The sequence below is a fragment of the Hemicordylus capensis genome, chromosome 15, assembly GCF_027244095.1.
Source record: "Hemicordylus capensis ecotype Gifberg chromosome 15, rHemCap1.1.pri, whole genome shotgun sequence".
Taxonomy (NCBI): Eukaryota; Metazoa; Chordata; class Lepidosauria; order Squamata; family Cordylidae; genus Hemicordylus; species Hemicordylus capensis.
The window spans coordinates 13357808-13380027 of NC_069671.1; the positions used below are offsets into that span (position 1 = coordinate 13357808).

Here is a 22220-nt window from a genome sequence, read left to right on the forward strand (position 1 = left end):
GAAGTCTTGCAAGATCTGCAGGCGGAACTGGAGGAGGAGGCCACCCGACCAGGGTGGGGGACGGGAGGGAGGAGGAAGCGGCGACCTGGCCGGGGAGAGGGGGAAACGGGGTGCTGGGCAGTTGGGTGGTGGTGGGCCCAGCAGAGACTGCACACCCACCAGAAACTGCTGCGCGGTTTCTGCCTGGGGGTTGGTACACGCGCACCTTAGAGGGAACAGTGGTTCTGGTATGCAAGGTCAAGGCAGTGGAGTGGAATCAGGAATATTAACCGTTTAATGAGATAGATAGTATGTACAGAGAGGCAAGTGCAGACTGGAACATAGGAAGCTGCCATATACTGAGTCAGACCCTTGGTCCATCTAGCTCAGTATTGTCTACACAGACTGGCAGCAGCTTCTCCAAGGTTGCAGGCAGGAGTCTCTCTCAGCCCTATCTTGGAGATGCTGCCAGGGAGGGAACTTGGGACCTTCTGCATGCAAGCAAGCAGATGCCCTTCCCAGAGTGGTTCCATCCCCTGAGGGGAATATCTTACAGTGCTCAAACATGTAGTCTCCCATTCAAAGCAAACCACGGTTGACCCTGCTTAGCAAAGGGGACAATTCATGCTTGCTACCACAAGACCAGCTCCCAACTCTCTTGCAGATGGGTGCTTGTTAGCTCCATCTCTGCTCCAGGGCTGCAATACAAGCGACTAAAGCCCCATTCAAAAGCTGGCCTGGATCAAGGAATGGATTAACCAAGCACACCACAACACACACAAGCTACATGTCAACATTAACTGTAGCTGGAAAACGTTCAGGTTTCTCTCAATAATATTTGGGAAATCTTCGCCCTTCCAGCATGCTGGTCCATGGAGAAGGTTTCCTGCTTGGTCTTCATCGAGAGTGTGCTGACCAACTTCAAATGCTCACATTCTACTTTCCTTGCAACAAACTCTTGCATAAATGGAAAGCGTCAGGCAGTACAGTACATTCTTTTTAGCAGAGTAACTGTTAACACAGGCAAACAGACAACCAATGCAATCAACACGAAAAAGAGGCCTACCTGAACTTCTGTGGCCCAAATGCTGCATAAAAAGAAGTTAGCTTCATTTGCGCCTGTAGCACCTAGGTGGGGGGAAAGATATTTGTCTTCTCAGCACTGAGTATTAAAGGGGAGCATTAAATCCACAGGCGAAGCAAGTTTTTCAGAATCCCCAGTGCAAATCTTCGCTGATTAATCACCTAACGCTGCACATGACAGCCAAGGGAACGAGGTGGTCCAAGCCCTGGACTTGGACTAGACATCCCTGGGTTCAAACCTCACTCAGCCATGAGCTTCACTGGGGTTATCTTGAGCCAATTGCTCTCTCTCGCTGCCTACGGACTGATGCAAGGATAAAAAGCACACACACTTCCCAGGATCACTGTTTCTTCTAAGGTGCGCCCGTGCGCGCATGCACCCACCAACTTCCAGGCCCCCGCACTGCGGTTTCTGGTGGGCGCACAGCCACTGCTGCCCAACTGCCTGGAACCCCGTTTCCCCCCCTCCCTGGCTGGAAAGCATTTCCGTACTTACTCCCTGTCCCCAGCGGCCTCCTCCTCCCTCCCCCCCCGCCTGCCGGGCTTCCTCCTGTTCCGGCTGCAGTCGGAGTTGGTCAGGAGGAGGCGGTGACTCCCCCTCAGAAGCTCTCCAGATAGAGGCCAGAGAGACCGGAGCTGGGGGTGGGCAGAGGGAGAGGACAGAAGGTGGTTGCACGCACACACACACCCCGCAGGGGTGGGAGGAGTTGAAAACTCACATGGCACAATAGTCAATAATGTGTGTGTGTCAGTGTTCCCTCTAACACGGATTCCTAAATGTTGTTGACTACAACTCCCAGCATCCCCAGCTGCAATGGCCTTTGGCTGGGGATTATGGGAGTTGTAGTCAACAACATCTGGGAGTCCCTGTTAGAGAGAGAGAGAGAGAGTGGGGGGAGTGTTATGTGTGCACACCGACTTGATGCTGCTGCCCAGGACAAAAACCCTTTTCACTCGCTGATCAAAAACATTAGACGGGACACTGCCCAGGATCCTCAGAGGAAAGGCAGGAAAAACATCGGTATGGGATCAAATCAGAGCCAACGATTGTGTCTGGGGCATGGCAGTTGTAGTCCAACATCTGGAGACCCATGTTTGGGAAACCCTGCCTTAAGGGATCACCTGGTCCAAAGGCTGCTTCAGACGCAACGTATTTCTGACATGACTGCACAAAGAAAACTGGACTCCTTCCAGCTGCTCTTCCCTCCCATCTCAGAAATAAAAGGACGATGCAAGTTTCACTTTTTATTACCTCTGTGAGAGATGCAGGATCCCCAACGGAAAGCATGGTCACAGCCGTGCCATCTCTCTTCAAGACCTGTAATGAGATGAGTAGGATGAATATTAAATCCACGTGCAGCCCCCCCTGCACCAGATTCCAGAAGTTGCAGTGCAGGGTTCACACCTGAAAGGTAACATGGATAAAAGTGACAGTACACTTGCTTGGTTTGTGAGGAGGGATGCTAGCTGAGTGGCAAGTACCTGATTTGCATGCAGAAGGTCCCAGGTTCAATCCCCGACACCTCCGTGCGGGCTGGGATCCCCTTTGAAACCCTGACTGACAAGAGATGTCCAATGCTGGCTAGGTAGATCTAGGGTTTTATTTATTTATAAAACCATCTTATTTATGTATGCATATATTATTTCTCTTTGTAAACCGCCTTGAAGACTTTTGTTGAAATGCGGTATATAATAGGTGAGGCTGCCTTACCTTTAAAACAACTAATACATATTTGGAGAGTTTGTGTAAAATAGAGTCTTGCTTCCCAATCAGCTACAGGTACCAAGTTTCCGATGGGGTTTTGGGGGATACCCACTTGCCCATTTCTTGTGGAGAGCTGGTCTTGTGGGCAGCAAGCATGAATTTTCTCCTTTGCTAAGCAGGGTCCACCCTGGTTGCATTTGAATAGGAGACCACATGTCAACATTGTTAGATATTCCCCTCAGGGGATGGGGGGGCCACTCTGGGAAGAGCACCCACATGCTAGCATGCAGATGGTTCCAAGTTCCCTCCCTGGTAGCATCTCCAAGATAGTGCTGAAAGGCACTCCTGCCTGCAGCCTTGGAGAAGCTGCTGCCAGTCTGGGTAGATAGTACTGAGCTAGATGGACCAATGGTCTGACTCAGGATATGGCAGCTTCCTGTGTTCTGTGGGTTGGGTGGTAGGTTGCACCAAGAAGCAAGGAGATTGCAAGCCAATCGGAAGCCAGTGCCAGAAAACCAATCAGCAAGGGGAAAACAGGCCTCCAAAATAGCTCTTGGAACATTTCGATCAAAACAGGGGTTGTTCTGCTCCAAACTTGAAACAGGTCCTTTATTTAAAGGGTATTCTGTTTCGAGCTTGAAACAGTCTGTTTTGAGCCCGTTTCGCCAGTGAAATGTTCTGCACATCTCTAGCAAGCACATAAATATGTGTAATAGAATATATTAGTTTTTGAACTTCCCTGTCTGTGTCATCTTCACAAAAGGACAGGCCTCACCTATTGATAGATTCATGTGTTCAAGTCACATATCAAAACCTACCCTGTTTTTAGCGTAGTTCAGCATTTCCTGAGCTGTTTCATACGTTGGCCATGGTGTATTTATGCAGTACTCTACCACAAACTGGTTATCCTATTTAAAAGGAAGGAGATAATGGTTAATACCTTCTTGAATTCTCTTTAAACACCTTGCAGGTGTGAGTATATGTAAGCAATCACTGGGCAGCATCCAGACTAGTCAGTCAGGAATAAGCACTTGACAGCAATGAGACAAGTTAGTCTGAATGCTGCTCACTACATATAACAGATTAGATGCTTACCTTTATTTTATCCAGAGTTTCTTTAGCTTGAGACACAAGTTCTAACCAGGCTGTTCGTTCATCACTCCCAGCAGATTCTGAAGCCAGTCTTTCCAGAACAGAGCTCACTTTCACTTTGTAAACAAGCTGGTGTTTTCCGCCAACACATACAAAGCCAGCATATAAAAGAAAGAAAGAAAGAAAGAAAGAAAGAAAGAAAGAAAGAAAGAAAGAAAGAAAGAAAGAAAGAAAGAAAGAAAGAAAGAAAGAAAGAAACACTACGTATGTGTCAACGTCATCAGGAGCAGGCATGACCTCCCTAAATGCCTGCCTGGAGGCAGTGATGGGCTGGATGAGAGGTAACAAGCTGAGACTGAATCCAGTTAAGACGGAGGTACTTATTGTGTGAGGTTGGAACTTGGGAGATGATTTTGATCTGCCTGTTCTGGATGGGGTCACACTTCTCCAGAAGGACAGGTACGCAGTCTGGGGGTGCTTCTTGACACAAAACTCTCCCTGGTGTTCCAGGTTGAGGCAGTGGCCAGAAGTGCCTTTTATCAGCTTCGGCTGATACGCCAGCTGCGTCCATTTCTTGAGATAAATGATGTCAGAACAGTAGTACATCTGCTGCTCATCTCCAGACTTGACTACTGTAATTTGCTCTATGTGGGGATGCTTTTGTACGTGATCCGGAAACTGCAGTTAGTCCAGAATGCGGCAGCCAGCTTGGTCTCTGGGTCATCTCGGAGAGACCATATCACCCCTATCTTAAAACACCTACACAGGCTGCCGGTAGGTTTCCGGGTAGAGTACAAGGTTTTGGTTGTAACCTATAAAGCCCTAAACAGCTTGGGCCCTGGGCATTTAAGAGAATGTCTTCTTCGCTATGAACCACACCGCCCATTGAGATCATCTGAAGAGGTTCATCTGCAGTTGCCATCGGCTCGTCTGGTGGCTACTCGGGGACGGACCTTCTCCATTGCTGCCCCGATGCTTTGGAACACACTTCCTGCTGAAATAAGAGCCTCCCCATCTCTTACAACTTTTAAAAAGGCAGTCAAGATGCATTTATTCATCCAGGCTTTTAATTAGATACTGTTTTAATTGTGTTTTAATAATTTTAACTTTTTAATTTTAATTGTTGATATGTTTTAATCTTCTATTGTTCTGTAAACCGCCCAGAGAACTTATGTTTTGGGCGGTATCTAAATGTATTTATTGAATGAATGAATGAATGAATGAATGAATGAATAAATAAATAAATACACATATCAAAAAATTGGTTCATTATATCTCCTGAAAAATGCACACACAGAGTTAATTTTGAAATTTAAGCTTTAAAACTCCTGCAAATAAGCAAAAGAGAAAAGACTGGACTAACATCACTTCAAATCTAGAAGCAGGAATTATTGCTTATTTTTAGGTTAGTAGCGGGCGACTATAAAGGGGTTCTGTTGGGCTGACTAGAATCAATGGGCAAGCTACCAGAGGGAACTTATTTATGTTCTTGCAATGTGGCAGTAAGTGATTGGGTTTGATCTGCAAACAGAAGTATTTTACCTCAACATCCAGTCCAAACTGAATAGCAAAATTTTCAGCCTCTGTAAACTTGTGTTTGTGAAGTAAACGACTCAGTCTATAGAAGAAAGAGAAAATGATATGGTTTACTTAATAATCCCATGTCTAAAAAGGATGTTATACTTGGCAAGACAGTGTCCATCTCTCTCTCTCTCTCTCTCTCTCTCTCTCTCTCTCTCTCTCTCTCTCTCTCTCTCTCTCTCTCTCACACACACACACACACACACACACACACACACACACACACACACACCTGCATATACCTGGGTACAGCCTCTGACCTGGATCTGCACAGTTGTGTGAATGGGTGTGCATACCCAGGTCCGCAGCTGTAGCCAGGTATATGTTGTCATGTGAATTTGGTGACAGAGTTTTGTCTCAGAACTCAAGAACTTTTGACTGGGACTTGAACCCAAGGCCTTAGATATGTTAAGCCTTTCTACAAATATATCTATATCTATATGTATATCTATATATTTTACATTTATATCCCGCTCTTCCTCCAAGGAGCCCAGAGCAGTGTACTACATACTTGAGTTTCTCCTCACAACAACCCTGTGAAGTAGGTTAGGCAAATATATATGTTAATGCCCTTATACAAAACTAGGGTGCAGCCACACCTGGAGTACTACGTACAATTCTGGTCACCATATCTAAAAAAGGACATTGTAGAACTGGAAAGGCTGCAGAAGAGGGCAACCAAGATGATCAGGGGCCTAGAGCACCTTTCTTATGAGGCAAGGCTACAACACCTGGGGCTTTTTAGTTTAGAAAAAAGACGACTGCGGGGAGACATGATAGAGGTCTATAAAATCATGCATGGAGTGGAGAAAGTGGATAGAAATTTAGGACCAGCAAACGGAGGTACTTTTTCACACAATGCATAATCAACTTGTGGGATTCTCTGCCACAAGATGTGGTGACAGCCAACAACCTGGATGGCTTGAAGAGGGGTATGGATAACTTCACGGAAGAGAGGTCTATCAACAGCTACTAATCAGAGGGCTAAAGGCCACCTCCAGCCTCAAATGCAGGATGCCTCTGAGTACCAGTTGCAGGGGAGTAACAGCAGGAGAGAGGGCATGCCTTCAACTCCTGCCTGTAGGCTTCCAGCGGCATCTGGTGGGCCACTGTGTGAAACAGGATGCTGAACTAGATGAGCCTCCTTGGGCCTGATCCAGCAGGGCTGTTCTTATGTTCTTAAGCCTGCAGATCTTCCTTAGGAGCAAGACTTTCTAAAAAGTGCCAGTTACATTCAAGCACACCTAGTGTTGGGCTAGTAATTCCACTAATTTCAATGAGAAAATAAAGCACACGCTTAACTTTCTCCCATCAAAATGAATTGGACTTAAAATGTCCTTAACTTGGTCTAGGTTGTGCCTCAAGGTCCATATTTTGCAGCTGAGCAGTAACCATCACCAAAATATACACACACCTGTTCTCAGGTAAGGCTTCCGTTAAGCATCTCATTACCAGAAGTGAGACCAGCATGTCAGACGACCTAGAAACAGAACCTCATTATGGCCAGAGCTACAACAACAACGACAACAACTGGAAATAAGGAAGTGACTTATTTTCCAATTCCAGAACAAACTTACTTTTGGTTATTTTCATCGATTCCTTCCAAGAAGTATATTGTATCCTGTAAGAGAGGCAACACTTGAAACAAAAACGATCCCTTGTTGTAAATAGCTTTAATTGCCCAGTGGCTAAGCATAAATTAAAGGCACAGTTTAATTCAGTATCACCATTGGGAGTGCCACTCTCAGATTTGTCAATCACGGCTCAAGTTTCTCAGACCCACCTCCCATAAATATTTACCAATGTCCATATTAAGGGCCTAAACAAAGCTCCACACAAATGAAACACCACCTTTAAATGCTACTCCTCCTCTCACAACCTAGTTATTAATTATTATTATTATTTTGCATTTATATCCCGCTCTTCCTCCAAGGAGCCCAGAGCGGTGTACTACATACTTGAGTTTCTCCTCACAACAACCCTGTAGGTTAAGCTGAGAGAGAAGTGACTGAGAGTGTGGGGCAGGAGGGAGGGCAAGAGAGTGTGGGGCAGGAGGGAAGGCAAGAGAGTGTGGGGCAGGAGGGAGGGCAAGAGAGAGTGGGGCAGGAGGGAGCAGCCGACCCCAAAGAGCACACAGATGCTCTGTGCGAGTAGGCTAGCATACAATGGATTTGCATACACTGTGTAGTTCCATCCTCAGACTACAGTCCTAGAGCATCTGAGCCCCACCCAAGTCAATGGAACTTGCCCCCAAGTACACAGGATTTAGGACTGGCATGTAAACTCCCTTGAGCTGCAGTAATGCCTCCCCACCCCAAAGCTGGACCACCACACTCACTCTGGCCTGGATGCTCTTGTACATCCCCACTCTGCAACACCTGGACCTTAAGCCCAGTTCACTTGGGAAGGAAAAGCAGAGGAAGAAACCTACTGTGTTTATTCCACTTTGAACCAGTGAGGAAACGCTGGTGACTTCCAAAGAGAAGAGCTGGTCCATAGCAGGCAGCAAGAACACCATGATGCTCCTCATCTAGAGAGATCAAGAAAGATGCAGATGTTATGGGTCACTGACCGTAATAAAGATTCATTCATTCATTCAGATGCAGACAATCCTAAAGGCCTACTGTCTCATTAAAAGACACCCTGGCATTGCATTGGGCGTCAGGGTACAGCATTTATGGCATAAAATAGACAGGCTCCTAGTTTTGTACAGCTTTGCTTTACTATGCATTATTTACCACCTGATAGACATCTCTAGGCAGTGTACAAAGTTAAAGCATAGTGAATGTAAAAACATAAGAGTTAAAATGCACAAAATGAGTTAAAAACAATCTCAAAAGATAAAAGCATATTAAAATTTCAGTTAAAAGCCTGGGAAAACAGGTAATAATATTTAACAAAGCTGACTCTTTTCCACTTTTGAAAGCTAGAGGTTAATACCTGTTGGTTATTGTCTGGTTTTGTTAAAGCAACCAGTTTAAGATTGGCAGACCCCCACCTAAGAGAGGAGGAAAAAATAGTGACATTAAACGAATGCTAAAATTATGAGCCATAACAATTTACATTTCAGTACTAGCAGAAGACCTGTCGTGATGATGGGCTACAGGTGTGCAAGAGTGAATCCCCATTTGAAATAGACTGATGGTACATCCCAGCAGAGGCGCTCTTACCTCTGGACCAGGGCCTCCACACCCCCGGGGGGCCCCCAAATCCTTTTTAGTCTGTCCCGGGTGGTATGGTTGCATTAAACATGTGTTAAGAATACTGTGTGTATGTGTGGGTGTGGCCTCAAAAGGCCTTTAGGTCCAGGCTCCAAGATATACAGTATATTATAAATACATATTTTACACACACAACCCAACTGTACACCTGTTTAATTGGGAGAATCTCCCACTCTGCCCAAAGAGGTTTAATCTGAAATAAGTATATATAGCCTCACAAGAAATGGTGGAAGTGGAAAATTGGATCTGAGATTATAGGGGAGGAGTAATCATGCATTTGCACAGCTTTTCATCCTTCTCAGGAGCTATGCTAGAATCATCTGTTTACCCTGCAACGGTTGAAAAATCGGATTCTGAAGTCAGAAGAAATTCTTCTATGTGAACTGAAAGGCAGGCCCAGGTCAAGGTAAGAGTATGAACATCCCACAGGGTCAAAATATTCTACAGAAAAAGAGCACACAGAAATTATTTTGATGCCAGAATATATCAACACATGTATATCAACACAACCAGAGTATATCAACACAAGTTATTAGTCTTTGACTGCAACTCATGACAGTATATGTATTTAATTCTTTCAAAATTTAGCCTGCTGGGTGGCTAATTTGTGGAAATAAATCTAAAATACTGTATTAATTTCTAAATCACAGCTGCCTCTGATGGAGAATTTGATAGCCACAACCTCTGCCCCTCTTATGAACAAAAAGCATTTAAGATTAATTGTCTCAGCAAAAGTTCAAGAAATACTTTTATCTCCCTAACCACTCTCAAAGCATTACTTAAAACCAATATCTTTATTAGTTATTTGCTGCTTGAAAGCACGACGGTTCATTAACGAAAAACTTCAGTCCTCTATAGGAATGGCTTTTGGTCCTAAATGGCAGTTTGCCACATCCTGAAATTACTTGTCAGAGTTATACTCAAAATGAATACAGGGGAAATACTTGCCTCATTATCCAAGACAAACAATAAGCTGTCCACAACCTGAAGCTTTTGTGCCGCTGCAAAACCAAACAAGAAGTTCAGTTAAGAACTAACCTGCCTACTTTCCTTTCACTAGAATCTTAATTGATAACGACCATCCGCACATGTTAGCCCACTTGCGCCTCAAATGTTCACGTACCCGCCATCTTGAATCAGGGTGGGTGACATCACAAATTATGCCATTGAGGTGTTCCTCTGTATCCTTACAACCAAATTTGGTCCAAATTGGTCCAGGCATTGCAAAGTTTATTTGGGACACGGACAGACAGACACACACACACCTGGGTGATCTCATAAGCTTACTTTCCTTAAGCAAAGTATGCTAAAAACCAGCCTGTTAATTCTACCCCTGCTTGAAGAACAGCATTTGAGTAGGAACTGTAAGGGGTCAGGTCTTTGATAGGGATGTGCACGAGCTGTTCATGCACTCCTTTGTGGGGCGCGGTATCTTAGATGCAGGTAAGGATCTCCGTACCTGCATTTTAAAGGTACCCCTCCCTGTCCGACGAGCTGGCTCAGATGCCAGCGTTCGAGCCTATTTGGTGCTTGAAAAAGGAAGTGCTCATCCCTAGTCTCTGACCAGGGGCTCCAGGCACTGAAAATCAACTCTCCTTCTCTGGATTAGCATGGCATACTAGAAGAGGAAGTTTCTGGGTTGCTCTACCACTGCAGAGGACAGTATTTATTTTATTTATTTTTACCCTTCTATCCTGCTCTTCCTCCGAGAAGCTCAGAGCATGGTTATTTTTATCCACACAACAACCCTGTGAGGTAGATGAGGCTTAGAGATACATGACTGGCCCAGAGTCACCCAGTGAGTTTCATGGTTGAATTGGGATTCAAATTCGGGTCTTCCCAGTCCAACACTCTAACCACTACGCTATGCTACTGCCATCCCATAAGCCGACACAAGGGGACCAAGAGATTCCACCATGACCTACAAAGCTATGATTCTGGCCTGGCTCCTCAGAATGAACTACTTGTTGCTGAAGTGCCGACTGAGCAGCTCGGTCATTGTCCAACCCCGCTTACCACCAGGCTTGACAGGGAATGTGACTGACTGGAGGGGAGAGCTGGTCTTGTGGTAGCAAGCATGACTTGTCCCCTTAGCTAGGCAGGTTCCGCCCTGGTTGCATATGAATGGGAGACTAGAAGTGTGAGCACTGCAAGATATTCCCCTCAGGGGATGGAGCCGCTCTGGGAAGAGCAGAAGGTCCCAAGTTCCCTCCCTGGCAGCTTCTCCAAGATAGGGCTGTGAGAGATTCCTGCCTGCAACTTTGGAGAAGCCGCTGCCAGTCGACAATACTGAGCTAGATAGAGCAATGATCTGACTCAGTATATGGCAGCTTCCTATGTTCCTACCCCATCTCCAGAATCCCCAGGCCCTGCTCTTGCATCCCTTCCTTCCCTCATGGGGCTCTGCTACCCCAGCTCCTTTTAACAAATCCCCAATGCTGGAAAGAGTTATGCAAGATGTATATGGCAGGGTAACATACCTTCAATAATACTGGAATCTGCAACATTCTGAATAGATATTAGCTTCTTATTAGGATCCACCTCCCACACAGACATCACGCTGTCACCAACACCCTTCAGGAGCAAAATATTTATATCAAAAACCTGCACATACGTTTCAAGGCAAGATATAAGCCGTGACCCTCAAGGCACGGTCTTCATCAAAATCAATAGAACTGTATCCAAGGGCTACAAAAAACCTCGAAGTTCTTAGGAGCCAACTCTGGGCAGAGCCGGGGGTGAAAACATATAAACATTTGCAAGCATTGGTCATCAGATAGTGGACATTTTTCCAGCCCTGTTCTGAATAGGAACACATTAGAAAATTCTCCCCAGAGGGAAGGCACTTGCAACCAATATATGTGTGTCCATGTATATCTGTCATCATATATATATATATATACACACACACACACACACACACAGCTGAAAAAACATGTATATTCTATAGACAAATAGGTTTGGTGAAGAAACTGTGACTTGTATTTATTCATTTATCTATCATATTTTTACACCGCCCAAAACTTACGTCTCTGGGCAGTTTACAAGAAGATTAAAAGTAAAACATTAATCAAAAACAAAAAATTTAAAAGCAAGAAATTTAAAACAGAATTTAAAATTTTAAAACAATATTCTAAAAACAACATTAAAACAATCAAAACAATATCAGTTAAAAGTCTGGGTGAAGAAATGCATCTTTAGAGACTTTTTAAAAGATGTCAGAGATGGGGAGGCTCTTATTTCACTAGGGAGCGCATTTCAAAGCCTCGGGGCAGCAACGGAGAAGGCCCGTCCCTGAGTAGCCACCAGACGAGCTGGTGGCAAATGCGAACAGACCTCTCCTGATGATCTCAAAGGGCAGTGGGGTTCATAACGAAGAAGACGTTCTCTTAAAAACTCAGGGCCCAAGCTGATTAGGGTTTTATAAGTTATGACCAACACCTTGTATTTTGCCTAGAAACATATTGGCACCCAGTGTAACCCCTTCAATACGGGAGTAATTATAGTCTCTCCTGGATGACCCAGAGGCCAGCCTGGCTGCCGCGTTCTGGACCAACTGTAGTTTCCGGACTACATACAAAGGCAGCCCCACATAGAGTGCATGGCAGTAGTCAAGTGTGGAGGTTACCAGCAGATGTACCACTGTTTTGAGGTCGTCTAACTCAAGAAACGGATGTTATGTATTTCAAGCAATGTTTGGTATCGGGGTGGATCTGAAAAGGGAAATGAAATTTGGTAGAGCAAGGATGCAAGACTGATCTAGGGACTGGAAGACTCCAACCCCTGGCTTTGGCTGAAACATTCTGGGGTGCAGGAAGGCCATTTCTGGTTCTTGCATATAGCAAATGCTGCTGGCTTAGTATGACTTACTAGAGACCATGTGGAGTAGATGGAGAAATAGGAAGGCTCTGTTTGCATGGGTGAGATGGAGAGACCTTATCGCCCTGCTCCTAGGGGGTGTGGGGTCCGATTCGGAATAGAACTGTGGGATGACCAGCAAGGGGAGCTGCCTGCTACCATGAGAAACATTTCAAGTTAGATATCTGCCCTCTGCTGAAAGAGCCCTTGGGAGACAGGAGCTCCGGCATGTTCTTCAGCCTTCCCGTAGCTCAGCGGTAGAGCATCTCTTTGCATGCAGAAGGTCCCTGGTTCAATCCCCAGTATTCCCAAAGATCTCTGCCTAAAAGCTTGGAGAGCTGCTGCCAGTCAGAGTAGGCAATACTAAGCTAGAAGGACTAAAGTTCTGACTCAGTATAAGGCAGCTTCCTATTTTCAAGGACTGCCCAGCAGCTCCAGAGTAATTCACAGGGCAATTGCAGACCATAGCATTCAAGCAATGCTCTCGCTGTGTGGGATGTTTATTTACCCCGATCATCAGAAAGATCTTGTTTGCCATGTGCCTCGTCACAGCAGTCAGGCAGCCAACAGTGTGGTAGTCTTCTGTAGAAACGAAACAAGTTTCCACCTGTTCTTGTAGCTGGAAGAAAGGCAGACAAACAGCCATCCGCAGGCTTTATTTTTTCTTTGAAAAGTTCTATACTATTCATATGATATTTGTAGGGTATATTATAGCCAAAACTCAAGGCATGAGACTAGAAAGTGCTCTGGTTACCTTTTTTGCCGCACTGATGTCCATCTTCTCAGTTACTGCATAGAGAGAAAAAGGAGCGTGTTACAAAATGCAGTGTCCTTTCTTCACCAAGGCAAACATTTCCATCGGACATTTGTAGGGGCAAGCATTACGGCTCCTCTCTAGAACAGTGTCTCTCAACGATTTTGGAGTCACGGGCCGGTACATTTTTTGTGCGCAGTTTCCCCCAGCAGTTAGTAAAGGGGTCGCCCCCCCTCGCCGCCACCCTTACCCCCAGTGATGTCATGTGCAAAAGGGGCGGGGCCCAGGGTCTACAGAGCCTAGGCGAGCTCTCCAGAGCTTATTTCTAGGCAGGATAATGTTAATTTCACTTTCTCAAAATGAACATGATCCAACAACGAGGGCTGCCTGGAAATGAGCTCCAGAGAGCTCCCGGCGGCCCGAAATTGGTTTTGTTTGGGTTTTTTTTGGGGGGTGGGGAGGGTGATTTTGATTAGTGATGGGTCCTCACGGACCCAACACTTTGTGGACCGGCAGTTGAGAAACACTGCTCTAGAACATTTCTTCCAGATTACAAAAGTAGTTCCTACAAATTCTATACTGGCCGTCTATGTAATTTGGAGGAAGTTTACCCTGCTCACCTTGTACAGTAATTTTAAAAAGACACGCATAAAGGGGAGCCTTGTGGCATTTTAAAGACTAGAAGATTTATTGTGGCATAACTCTCCACAGAATTAGGACCTGCTCCACAAAGCTGCTGAGGGGGCTTTTATGAACACTGATCACACATTCCTACACGAAGACGGCCAGTGTGAGCAGGAGAAAGCCTGATTGCAACAGCAAGACCTGTCCCACCACACACACCCACACACACGACTAGTAAGTGCTCTGGTTACCTTTTTTGCCACACGCGCACACACACACACACTCATCTGCATGCCTGCAATGTGCCACTGCACACACAGCCGTGTGTGCAAGGTCAGTAGGCACGAACTGCGCATGAACAAACTGTGGTTCGAGCACAATTCAGGAGCTTTAAGAAAGGAGCAGATCCTTACCTGGTCTCTGCTGCCCCCTGCAGCTTCCTGCTGGTGCGACGCACGTCCCACAAAACCTCGACTATGCAAATAGGGCTTCGCGCATGCACGGACGTCATGTGCATGCTGGTGCCGCACAGGGCTCCTTGGGATGTGTGCGGGCCCAGCAGGAAGCTGAGACCTGCTCTCCTCTTTCTTAAGGCTCCTGAACTGTGCTCCCAAAATGTGGTTCAAGCACCTCCCTACAGGTTAGAGACCTTTCTCTCCTTCCAGAACTATCTAGTCGGCTCACTCATAAAAGTAAAGTGTGCCATCGAGTTGGTGTCGACTCCTGGCGCCCACAGAGCCCCGTGGTTGTCTTTGGTAGAATACAGGAGGGGTTGACCATTGCCATCTCCTGCGCAGTATGAGATGATGATGCCTTTCAGCATCTTCCTAGATCGCTGCTGCCCGTTATAGGCGTTTCCCATTGTCTGCGAAACATACCAGCGGGGATTCGAACCGGCAAGCTCTAGTTTGATAATCAAGTCATTTCCCCGCTGCGCCATTAGGTGGCTTTGACTCAGTCATACCCACTGCATTTTACACCATGTAAGCCCAGAAGAACTAACACACCCAGAACTAACACACCCAGCGGGTGATCACCTGCAAGGCAACAACAGATCCTTGGGCTCCTACCATGGTAAGAAGCTGGCAATCAGTATCTTATAGGGGTAAATCTTTAAGAGGTATAGAAAACAAGAGAAGCACCAGCTCTTACTAAAAGTTTCCATATGTCCATTTAAGATTAAGATCAGACTGTAACCTACCTTCCAGAGTTCTGGCAAGTGGCAGGTGCATAATGCAGAAGAACCCATTGCTGGTCAGAATAAATGCATGGTAGATACCTATGAAATGGCCAAAGACAAGTTAAGTTTCAAGAGGAGTTCTTGAACTGTGTCAAAGTGAGCATCCCCAAGGAGAGGAGTAACCAGTCTGCACCTCTCCAAGTACAAACAAGAGGGGAAGGAAGGAAGCCTGGTTCTCTCTCCCCATCTTTTGATCTTTGAGTAAATAGAAGTAACAACTTAAAAAGTGTTTGCTTTTATTAACAATGTATAGGGTGTTTGGTGGTTGTTTTTTTTAAAGCAAAATTATTTTAATAAACTTGTTCTCTGCTCTTTTCTTTGCCTATAAGATATCAGCCTCACCAGTATTTCTGCCCATTATGAGCAAAATATGAGAAAAGGCTGCACAAGAGTGTACAGGCTGAAGGGCAATTTCAGGTTTCACAGCATGAATCCAAGCAAGCAAATGGACTGCAAAAAAACAAAAGCTTATCTATTAGACAAAAAGGCAAAGCATTATTATATTTATTTACAGTATTTATACCCCGCCCCTCCAGTTCACTACTGCTCGGGGCAGCTCACAACAATAAAATAGATACAATATACAATAAAAGTAATAAAATTAACCAAATTAAGTAAACAAGTTAAAAGTCAGGTTAAAAACCACAATCAGTATTAAATTAAAAGTTATTATAAAAGCTAAAAATTGAGAATTATGAAAACAAAAAACTAAAGAACCAACCTGAGCCATTTTTCGAAGGGTGGTAATCAAATCAAATTATTATTATTAATAATAATAATAATATTTGGCACCCTAGGTGCAATTCCAAAACAACTTGAAGAGCACCTCAACACCATAAGGGCCAAAGAAATCACCATCGGCCAATTACAAAAAGCAACTTTACTGGAACAGCCTATATTCTGCGATGATATCTATAATAACAGCAACAACACTGATAATAAAATTCAGCCATCCCAGGTCCTTGGGAAGGACTCGATGTCTGGATAAAACAAACCAGTCAATAACACCTGACTGTGTAAATAAATAATAATAATATAGCCAAAGATGGCGCAATAAAAAGCCTCTTTAAAAATATGTGTTCTTAGTTGTTTTTCAAAAACACTGAGGGAGGCTCAGGTGAAGCTCTTCAGGGAGGGCGTTCCAAAGCCGAGGGGCCACAACCAAAAAGGCCCTGTCTCTAGTTCCTGCCAACTGGATCTCTGTTAGTGGTGGGGCCATGAGCAGGGCCTGAGACAATGAACGGAGGGCCCTGGCAGACTCATATGGGCAAATGTGGTCCGATAGGTACCCTGGCCCCAAGCCATGTAGGGTTTTAAAGGTCATTAAAATTCTCCAATAATGTTGGCTATATTCTTGCTGCTGCAAGGATGTGTTATGCAGAATTCTGGAAGTTAAGAGCTGTTCCTAATGTTAATGAATGGGAATTAAAATCATATCAGTTTGTGGTAATGACCAAACTAACTGCCATGGTGAGAGTTAGAGGACAAAAGAAACAACAGATTTGTTGAAAATTGGAGCTGGTTTATTATATATTGGCTGATCAAGGCACAGTCTTCTAGTGATCTTAATCATATCTTTGAATTATTATGATTTGTAGATTTATTGTGTTGATTCTTTTTTTTAATGTGTTTATTTGGTTTTGGATCTTAATTGTAAATAATGCTATATTATTCCAGATGTATATCTCATATTTGTTTTATGAAGTGTTCATATGTCAACATAAACAAGAATCTCCAACCTTAATTTCCAAGAAAATATTTTGAGAGCACAATTTCAATTATTTTTAAGAAATCCTACCTCTAGTGGCACTATCTTCTTCAAGAATAAGATTCAAATAAGTTCTGCCATTCTGAGATCGTTGAACCAAAACCTAAAACACAAATTCACAGAAAGACACACATATTAATGTGTGCATTTATTTTAGATGGATCATATACCAAACATCACATCTTAATTCAAACCTACTCAAAGCATAGGTTTTGAAATTTAAAAATTCCATCTACTGCAACATAAAAACCAGCCAGCAAACTAACAATGGACATTTATACGCCCACAGCACACCCAAAACTCAGTAGACATCCACAAGTCCCCAGATTAATCCTCAATCTCCAACAAAATAGGCAGCAGGTTTCAGGATGGGACCATCAGACTGTACACAGTTGGGCTACGGTAACTTAGTATGAGGCAGCTTTTCAGAACTGTATATTTCCAAAGCTGATGACGGAAACGAGAAAGACAAAAGTCACGCACTTGGGTTAGCAAGGTTTGCTTTGAGGCTACGTGAATGAAATGAAGATGGCCACTTCTCTCCCCAACCACGAGAAACTGTCCTTCGTAGCACAAGCCAACAATATCCACCTCCGACTCTGGAAGGTTTAAAAAACACGCAAGTATTCAGACGTAACAAACAGTGACATTTATGCAGGAGCAAAGCTCCAATGTGATAAAGAATTAAGTAAGAAGTCAGCGTTGCTTCCCAACTGGCACATCAGCCAATAGTCCAGTACTCCTACTCATCTAGCGTACCTATTTCTGGTAAGCAGATGTTAGCCTAGAGGTCATCAGACCACCAAAGTGAGTCGCTGATTTCAACTGCTTAGGTGCCAATGATACAGGCATTGGGAGTCGGTCATTATTGCCCTAATAATGCCCTAGCCTTTGTAACCCACTGAACTCCACACATCCTTAGCAAACACCCACCAGCTATTGTATTAACCACTGACTCATCAAAAGATAACACAATTATTTAATTTATTTATTTAACATATTTCTATACTGTCCCAAACTTGTGTCTCTGGGCGGTTTATAATTGAAATCATATAAACATTAAAACCATTTAAAACCCAACATTAAAAGTATTAAGACTATAAATCTAATTAAAAGCCAAGGGGAACAAATATGTCTTCAGTGCCCGTTTAAAAGTTGCCAGAGATGGGGAGGCTCTTATCTCAACAGGGAAGGGAGCACATTTCAGAGCCCAGGGGCAGCAACAGAGAAGGCCCAACCTCAAGTAGCCGCCAGATAAGCTGGTGGCAACCGTAGACATACCTCTCCAGAAGATCTCAACGGGCAATGGGGCTCATGGCGAAGAAAACATTCTCTTAAAAACCCAGGGCCTAAGCTGTTTAGGGTTTTATAGGTAATTACCAGCACCTTGTATTTTGCCCGGAAACTTATCGGCAGTCAGTGTAGCTCTTTCAACACCTGAGTAATATGGTCTCTCTGAGATGACCCAGAGACCAACCTGGCTGCGACATTCGTCACTACACTACAATACATTTTAAAACTCCAATTTCTAAAATGGAAGAACTTGGAAAAAACCTAGTCTTGGATTCAGGTAAACAATGTTCCCTGAAACAGGGATGTTGTTGACTACATCTCCCATAATCCCCAAGTAAAAGCCATGGCAGCTGGGGATTCTGGGAATTGTAGTCAACAACATCTGGGACTCCCTGTTAGAGGGAACACAACAGGTGAATACAGTAAACTTGAGTTCCATTAGCTTATCACAGCACATATGGAACTCTGGATCCAGTGTAGATTTCCAGGCAGAAAACAAATACCCCCCAAAACCTTTCAGTTTAAGTTTCCATCAGTGTTGCAAGCTGTAAACTCACCAAACTGAGCAAACATCCGAAGAGACCGACAGATATTGTCCAGCACCACCACTGTTCTGTCAGCCACCAATACACAGCCGTCATTGGAGTTGCAAGCATATAGCTTTGGATTAGACAAAACCTGGCAAATAAAATGAAAGGAATTTAATTGTATTCAATAAAAACTGGAGTTCCCTTGCAAATGCAAACAGATACGGTAGTGGTCAAATCTGGCACCCCTACTAGTGCCCAGAGCCTCTGGATAGGGTGGTTTATAAATGTAATTATTATTATTAATTAATAATAAAACTTCAGTACACACACATATACACTATAACTTTGGTCCATGCCAGTAGAATAGTTATTATGCAAGTCTTTGCAGAATTGCAATCATCACATGCAACCAATGAAGTACAACACATAAGAACAGCCCTGCTGGATCAGGTCCAAGAAGGCCCATCTAGTCCAGCTTCCTGTTTCACACAGTGGTCCACCAGATGCCTCTGAGAAGCCCACAGGCAAGTGGTGAGGGCATGCCCTCTTTCCTGCTGTTACTCCTCTGCAACTGGCATTTAGAGGCATCTTAGGCTGGAGGTGGCCCATAGTCATTGGAAGAACACAGGAACTTAGGAAACTGCCATATACTGAGTCAGACCATTGGTCTATCTAGCCCAGTATTGTCTACCCAGACTGGCAGCAGCTTCTCCAAGGTTGCAGGCAGGAATCTCTCACAGCCCTATCTTGGAGATGCTGCCAGGGAGGGAACTTGGAACCTTCTGCTCTTCCCAGAGTGGCTCCATCCCCTGAGGGGAAGATCTTGCAGTGCTCACACATCAAGTCTCCCATTGAAATGCAACCAGGGCAGACCCTGCTTAGCTAAGGGGACAAGTCATGCTTGCTACCACAAGACCAGCTCTCCTCTCTACTAGTCCTCAGACTAGTAGCCATTGATAGATCTGTCCTCTGTGAATTTTCCTAAGCTCATTTTAAAGCCATCCAGGCTAGTGGACATGACCACATCCCAGGGCAGAGAATCCCACAGACTAACTATGGGTCGCCCAGAGAACAATTTGTTATGGGGCAGCTAACAAAATAAAGTTTATTATTACTATATTTATTATTACTATTATTATTATTACTATTATTCCCCCAAAGGAAATTCTACCTTTTCAGAGGATGTGACTTTAATCAGCGCATGCATTTGATACAGTGCGCTTCCATATTCTTGTCTGGAATGGATGCCCAGCTGTCCACTTCCGGTATCATCGCTTGCCAAAAGCTCCACATCATCCCACATCTTTTGAAAGGAATCTTGGTGCTGTGCCGACAGATCAAAAGAGCAACAAACAAACAACATGGCAGGATAGCAAAGTTGTCACTTGAGCCTTTGCATTAAAACAAATAATGATTCTGTTCCTTTAAACAGCAGGCTGGTAGGCAGCAATTTGAAAGGCAGATCGAGTGAATCTTTTCCTGCCATAGGAGAAAGTTACAAGAGAGAGTGAAGCCATTTCACTGGATTGCCTCCAAGGTGAGAACACAAGACCTGTGAACCATCAGCCTGATTGTTATTCGGCTGCCCTTCTCCCAGAACTGTCTCTCAGTGGCGGTTCCATCCAGTTGTTATACCACTTCTACAACTTATGTAAGAATTACAATCTGAATTCGCTAATTTTAGCCGTCGTGCCCCATCCCTTGCATAGCCAACAGTATGCTGTTACTCTGAATTGTAAACTGCCTTGATCCATTGACAGAAAGGTCATGGACTGAAATGGAGTCATTTGAATAAGAGTGTACAAATTAAATATTTTAAAGAAATTAATCTAAAACGTTTGTCTAAGCTTTTGATTTTAAATTTGTTTTAACATCCAGCCTGAGGAATAGTCCTGTGTTATTTAAAAGCTCATGCACAGCAATGCTCATCATCCCCGCGTACATACGGGGCGTAACTATAATAGGGCAAGGGGAGACAGTTGTCTGGGGGCCCACTGCCTTGGGGGGCCCTCCAGAGGCAAGTCACATGACTGACTCCCCCAGCCACGCACTCACCTGGGCTTCCTTCAGTTGTATTCATCCTCCAAAACTGATGTGAGTTTTAAGACCTGGAGCTACCCGAACAGCAGGTCTTTCTCTAGTACCATTAAAAGACTTGCATCGTCCACAATTTACAAAACCTTAAAAATAATAATTTAGGATGGTGTTCTATTGTGGCACATAGGTTTTATCTATCTATCTATTTATAAATTTTACTATGCTTTTTGTTACCACTGTTCAGCCTCATTTAAGATTTCTTTACTTCATGAACCGAGCTTCAGTGATGGAGGTGGCATTTTAAAATCTTGTCTCTGGGCCCACTCCAACCTTGCTACGCCCCTGTATATACATATTAAAGCTGCTGATGCATACTGAGGTTATTCCTGAACATCTTATTCCCAATTTTTAATTCCAAAATTTCTCACAGTATGCAGCCATTCAAATCTCCAGGATTTCTTTCAAGAGTTAGCTCGAGACCGAGATCAATTCCTGCAAACTTTAGGTCAATTCTGGAGGGCTGGCAACCCTAACAATATACATATATAATATAATCATATAAGCTGTCATGTTTATCAAAAGGTAAGTAGTATAAACATGCGATAAGTTCCCTTCAAGATGGAGAAAAGGAGATAGGCTGACATCGTGCTTTTTGACAAGGCTCCTGTACCTCTAAGCAGCGGCAAGACAGGCAGAAATTCAGCAGGGGAAGCGTTCCCTGCTGCCACTGAAACGGAGCAATGATGGGGGAGCTTCACCAGTGCCTACCTGTCAAACAACTGTCAAAGTCGACCCAAAGAAAGCAGCCCCTGCTTTACAACCCGGAGCACAAAGATATCGACCGATTGATTATCTGTCCCTTTCGTCCCAGAAGCAGCTACAGCCCAAGACAGACATTCAAACTGGCGGGAATTTCGTCTGATTTTCCCCCCGCCTCTAGCCGGCTACGGGGTAAGGCACAGATCAAACTTCTTCGAAAAGCCAGAAAGAGCAACGCGGCTGTGCGCCCATAGAGATAAGAAAAGACTAGACGCAATTCGCATTTTCAGGACAGAGTTAATAGCTCCGCTACTAAAACTTTCTAAAGGTTGAAATCCTGCCCCAGTTCTAGCAAACCACTCTTTATCATAGATGCGGGGTAAATCCGGGGCTCTCGCTCTTTTTAACGTTCTAATTTTGCGTCTGAAGGGTCGCGTGAAGGCGGATTCGCCTTTTAAACACGTAGGGGAGCTGGAGCCTCCTTTGCCCCTCAGGCCCCCTGGAGGAGAAGTTTCAAAGTTGGCGCACTTCACCCCGCCTGTCATCTGAACGGGACTTCCGGGCTGCGCCTGGTTTCCCCCGAGTTCTGTGACGCAGTTGCCACGCCCCTCCTCGGCGATAAGCTCGCGCGCTCCTCCTCCCGTTGCCCAGGAAACCGGTCCCTCCTCCCTCCTTCACTTTTCCTCACGGTAAATG

The 22220-nt window shown here is 44.5% G+C and overlaps 1 protein-coding gene across 5 annotated transcripts in view; it reads right to left on the reverse strand.

The window, feature by feature from the left end:
- The window catches only part of KNTC1 (kinetochore associated 1), a 56757-nt gene extending 34544 nt beyond the window's left edge, over positions 1 to 22213 (reverse strand). For 4 of the 5 annotated variants that reach the window (XM_053279728.1, XM_053279727.1, XM_053279729.1 and 1 more), the window contains exons 1-20: positions 21534 to 22213; positions 19900 to 20052; positions 18756 to 18876; positions 17389 to 17504; positions 16936 to 17008; positions 15099 to 15176; positions 13274 to 13308; positions 13028 to 13138; positions 11142 to 11235; positions 9610 to 9662; positions 8990 to 9102; positions 8381 to 8438; positions 7872 to 7970; positions 7018 to 7061; positions 6855 to 6920; positions 5402 to 5477; positions 3863 to 3988; positions 3586 to 3675; positions 2315 to 2380; positions 1046 to 1107 (exon numbers count right to left, since the gene is read on the reverse strand). In XM_053279728.1, coding sequence (XP_053135703.1) covers positions 1046 to 1107; positions 2315 to 2380; positions 3586 to 3675; positions 3863 to 3988; positions 5402 to 5477; positions 6855 to 6920; positions 7018 to 7061; positions 7872 to 7970; positions 8381 to 8438; positions 8990 to 9102; positions 9610 to 9662; positions 11142 to 11235; positions 13028 to 13138; positions 13274 to 13308; positions 15099 to 15176; positions 16936 to 17008; positions 17389 to 17504; positions 18756 to 18876; positions 19900 to 20031 — 1613 coding nt within the window. In that variant the 5' untranslated portion in view covers positions 20032 to 20052; positions 21534 to 22213. Of the gene's footprint in view, positions 1 to 1045; positions 1108 to 2314; positions 2381 to 3585; positions 3676 to 3862; positions 3989 to 5401; positions 5478 to 6854; positions 6921 to 7017; positions 7062 to 7871; positions 7971 to 8380; positions 8439 to 8989; positions 9103 to 9609; positions 9663 to 11141; positions 11236 to 13027; positions 13141 to 13273; positions 13309 to 15098; positions 15177 to 16935; positions 17009 to 17388; positions 17505 to 18755; positions 18877 to 19899; positions 20053 to 21533 lie in introns of those variants that run through there. The other variant, XM_053279730.1, reaches the window with a different exon arrangement.
- Between the last annotated feature and the right edge of the window lie 7 nt (positions 22214 to 22220).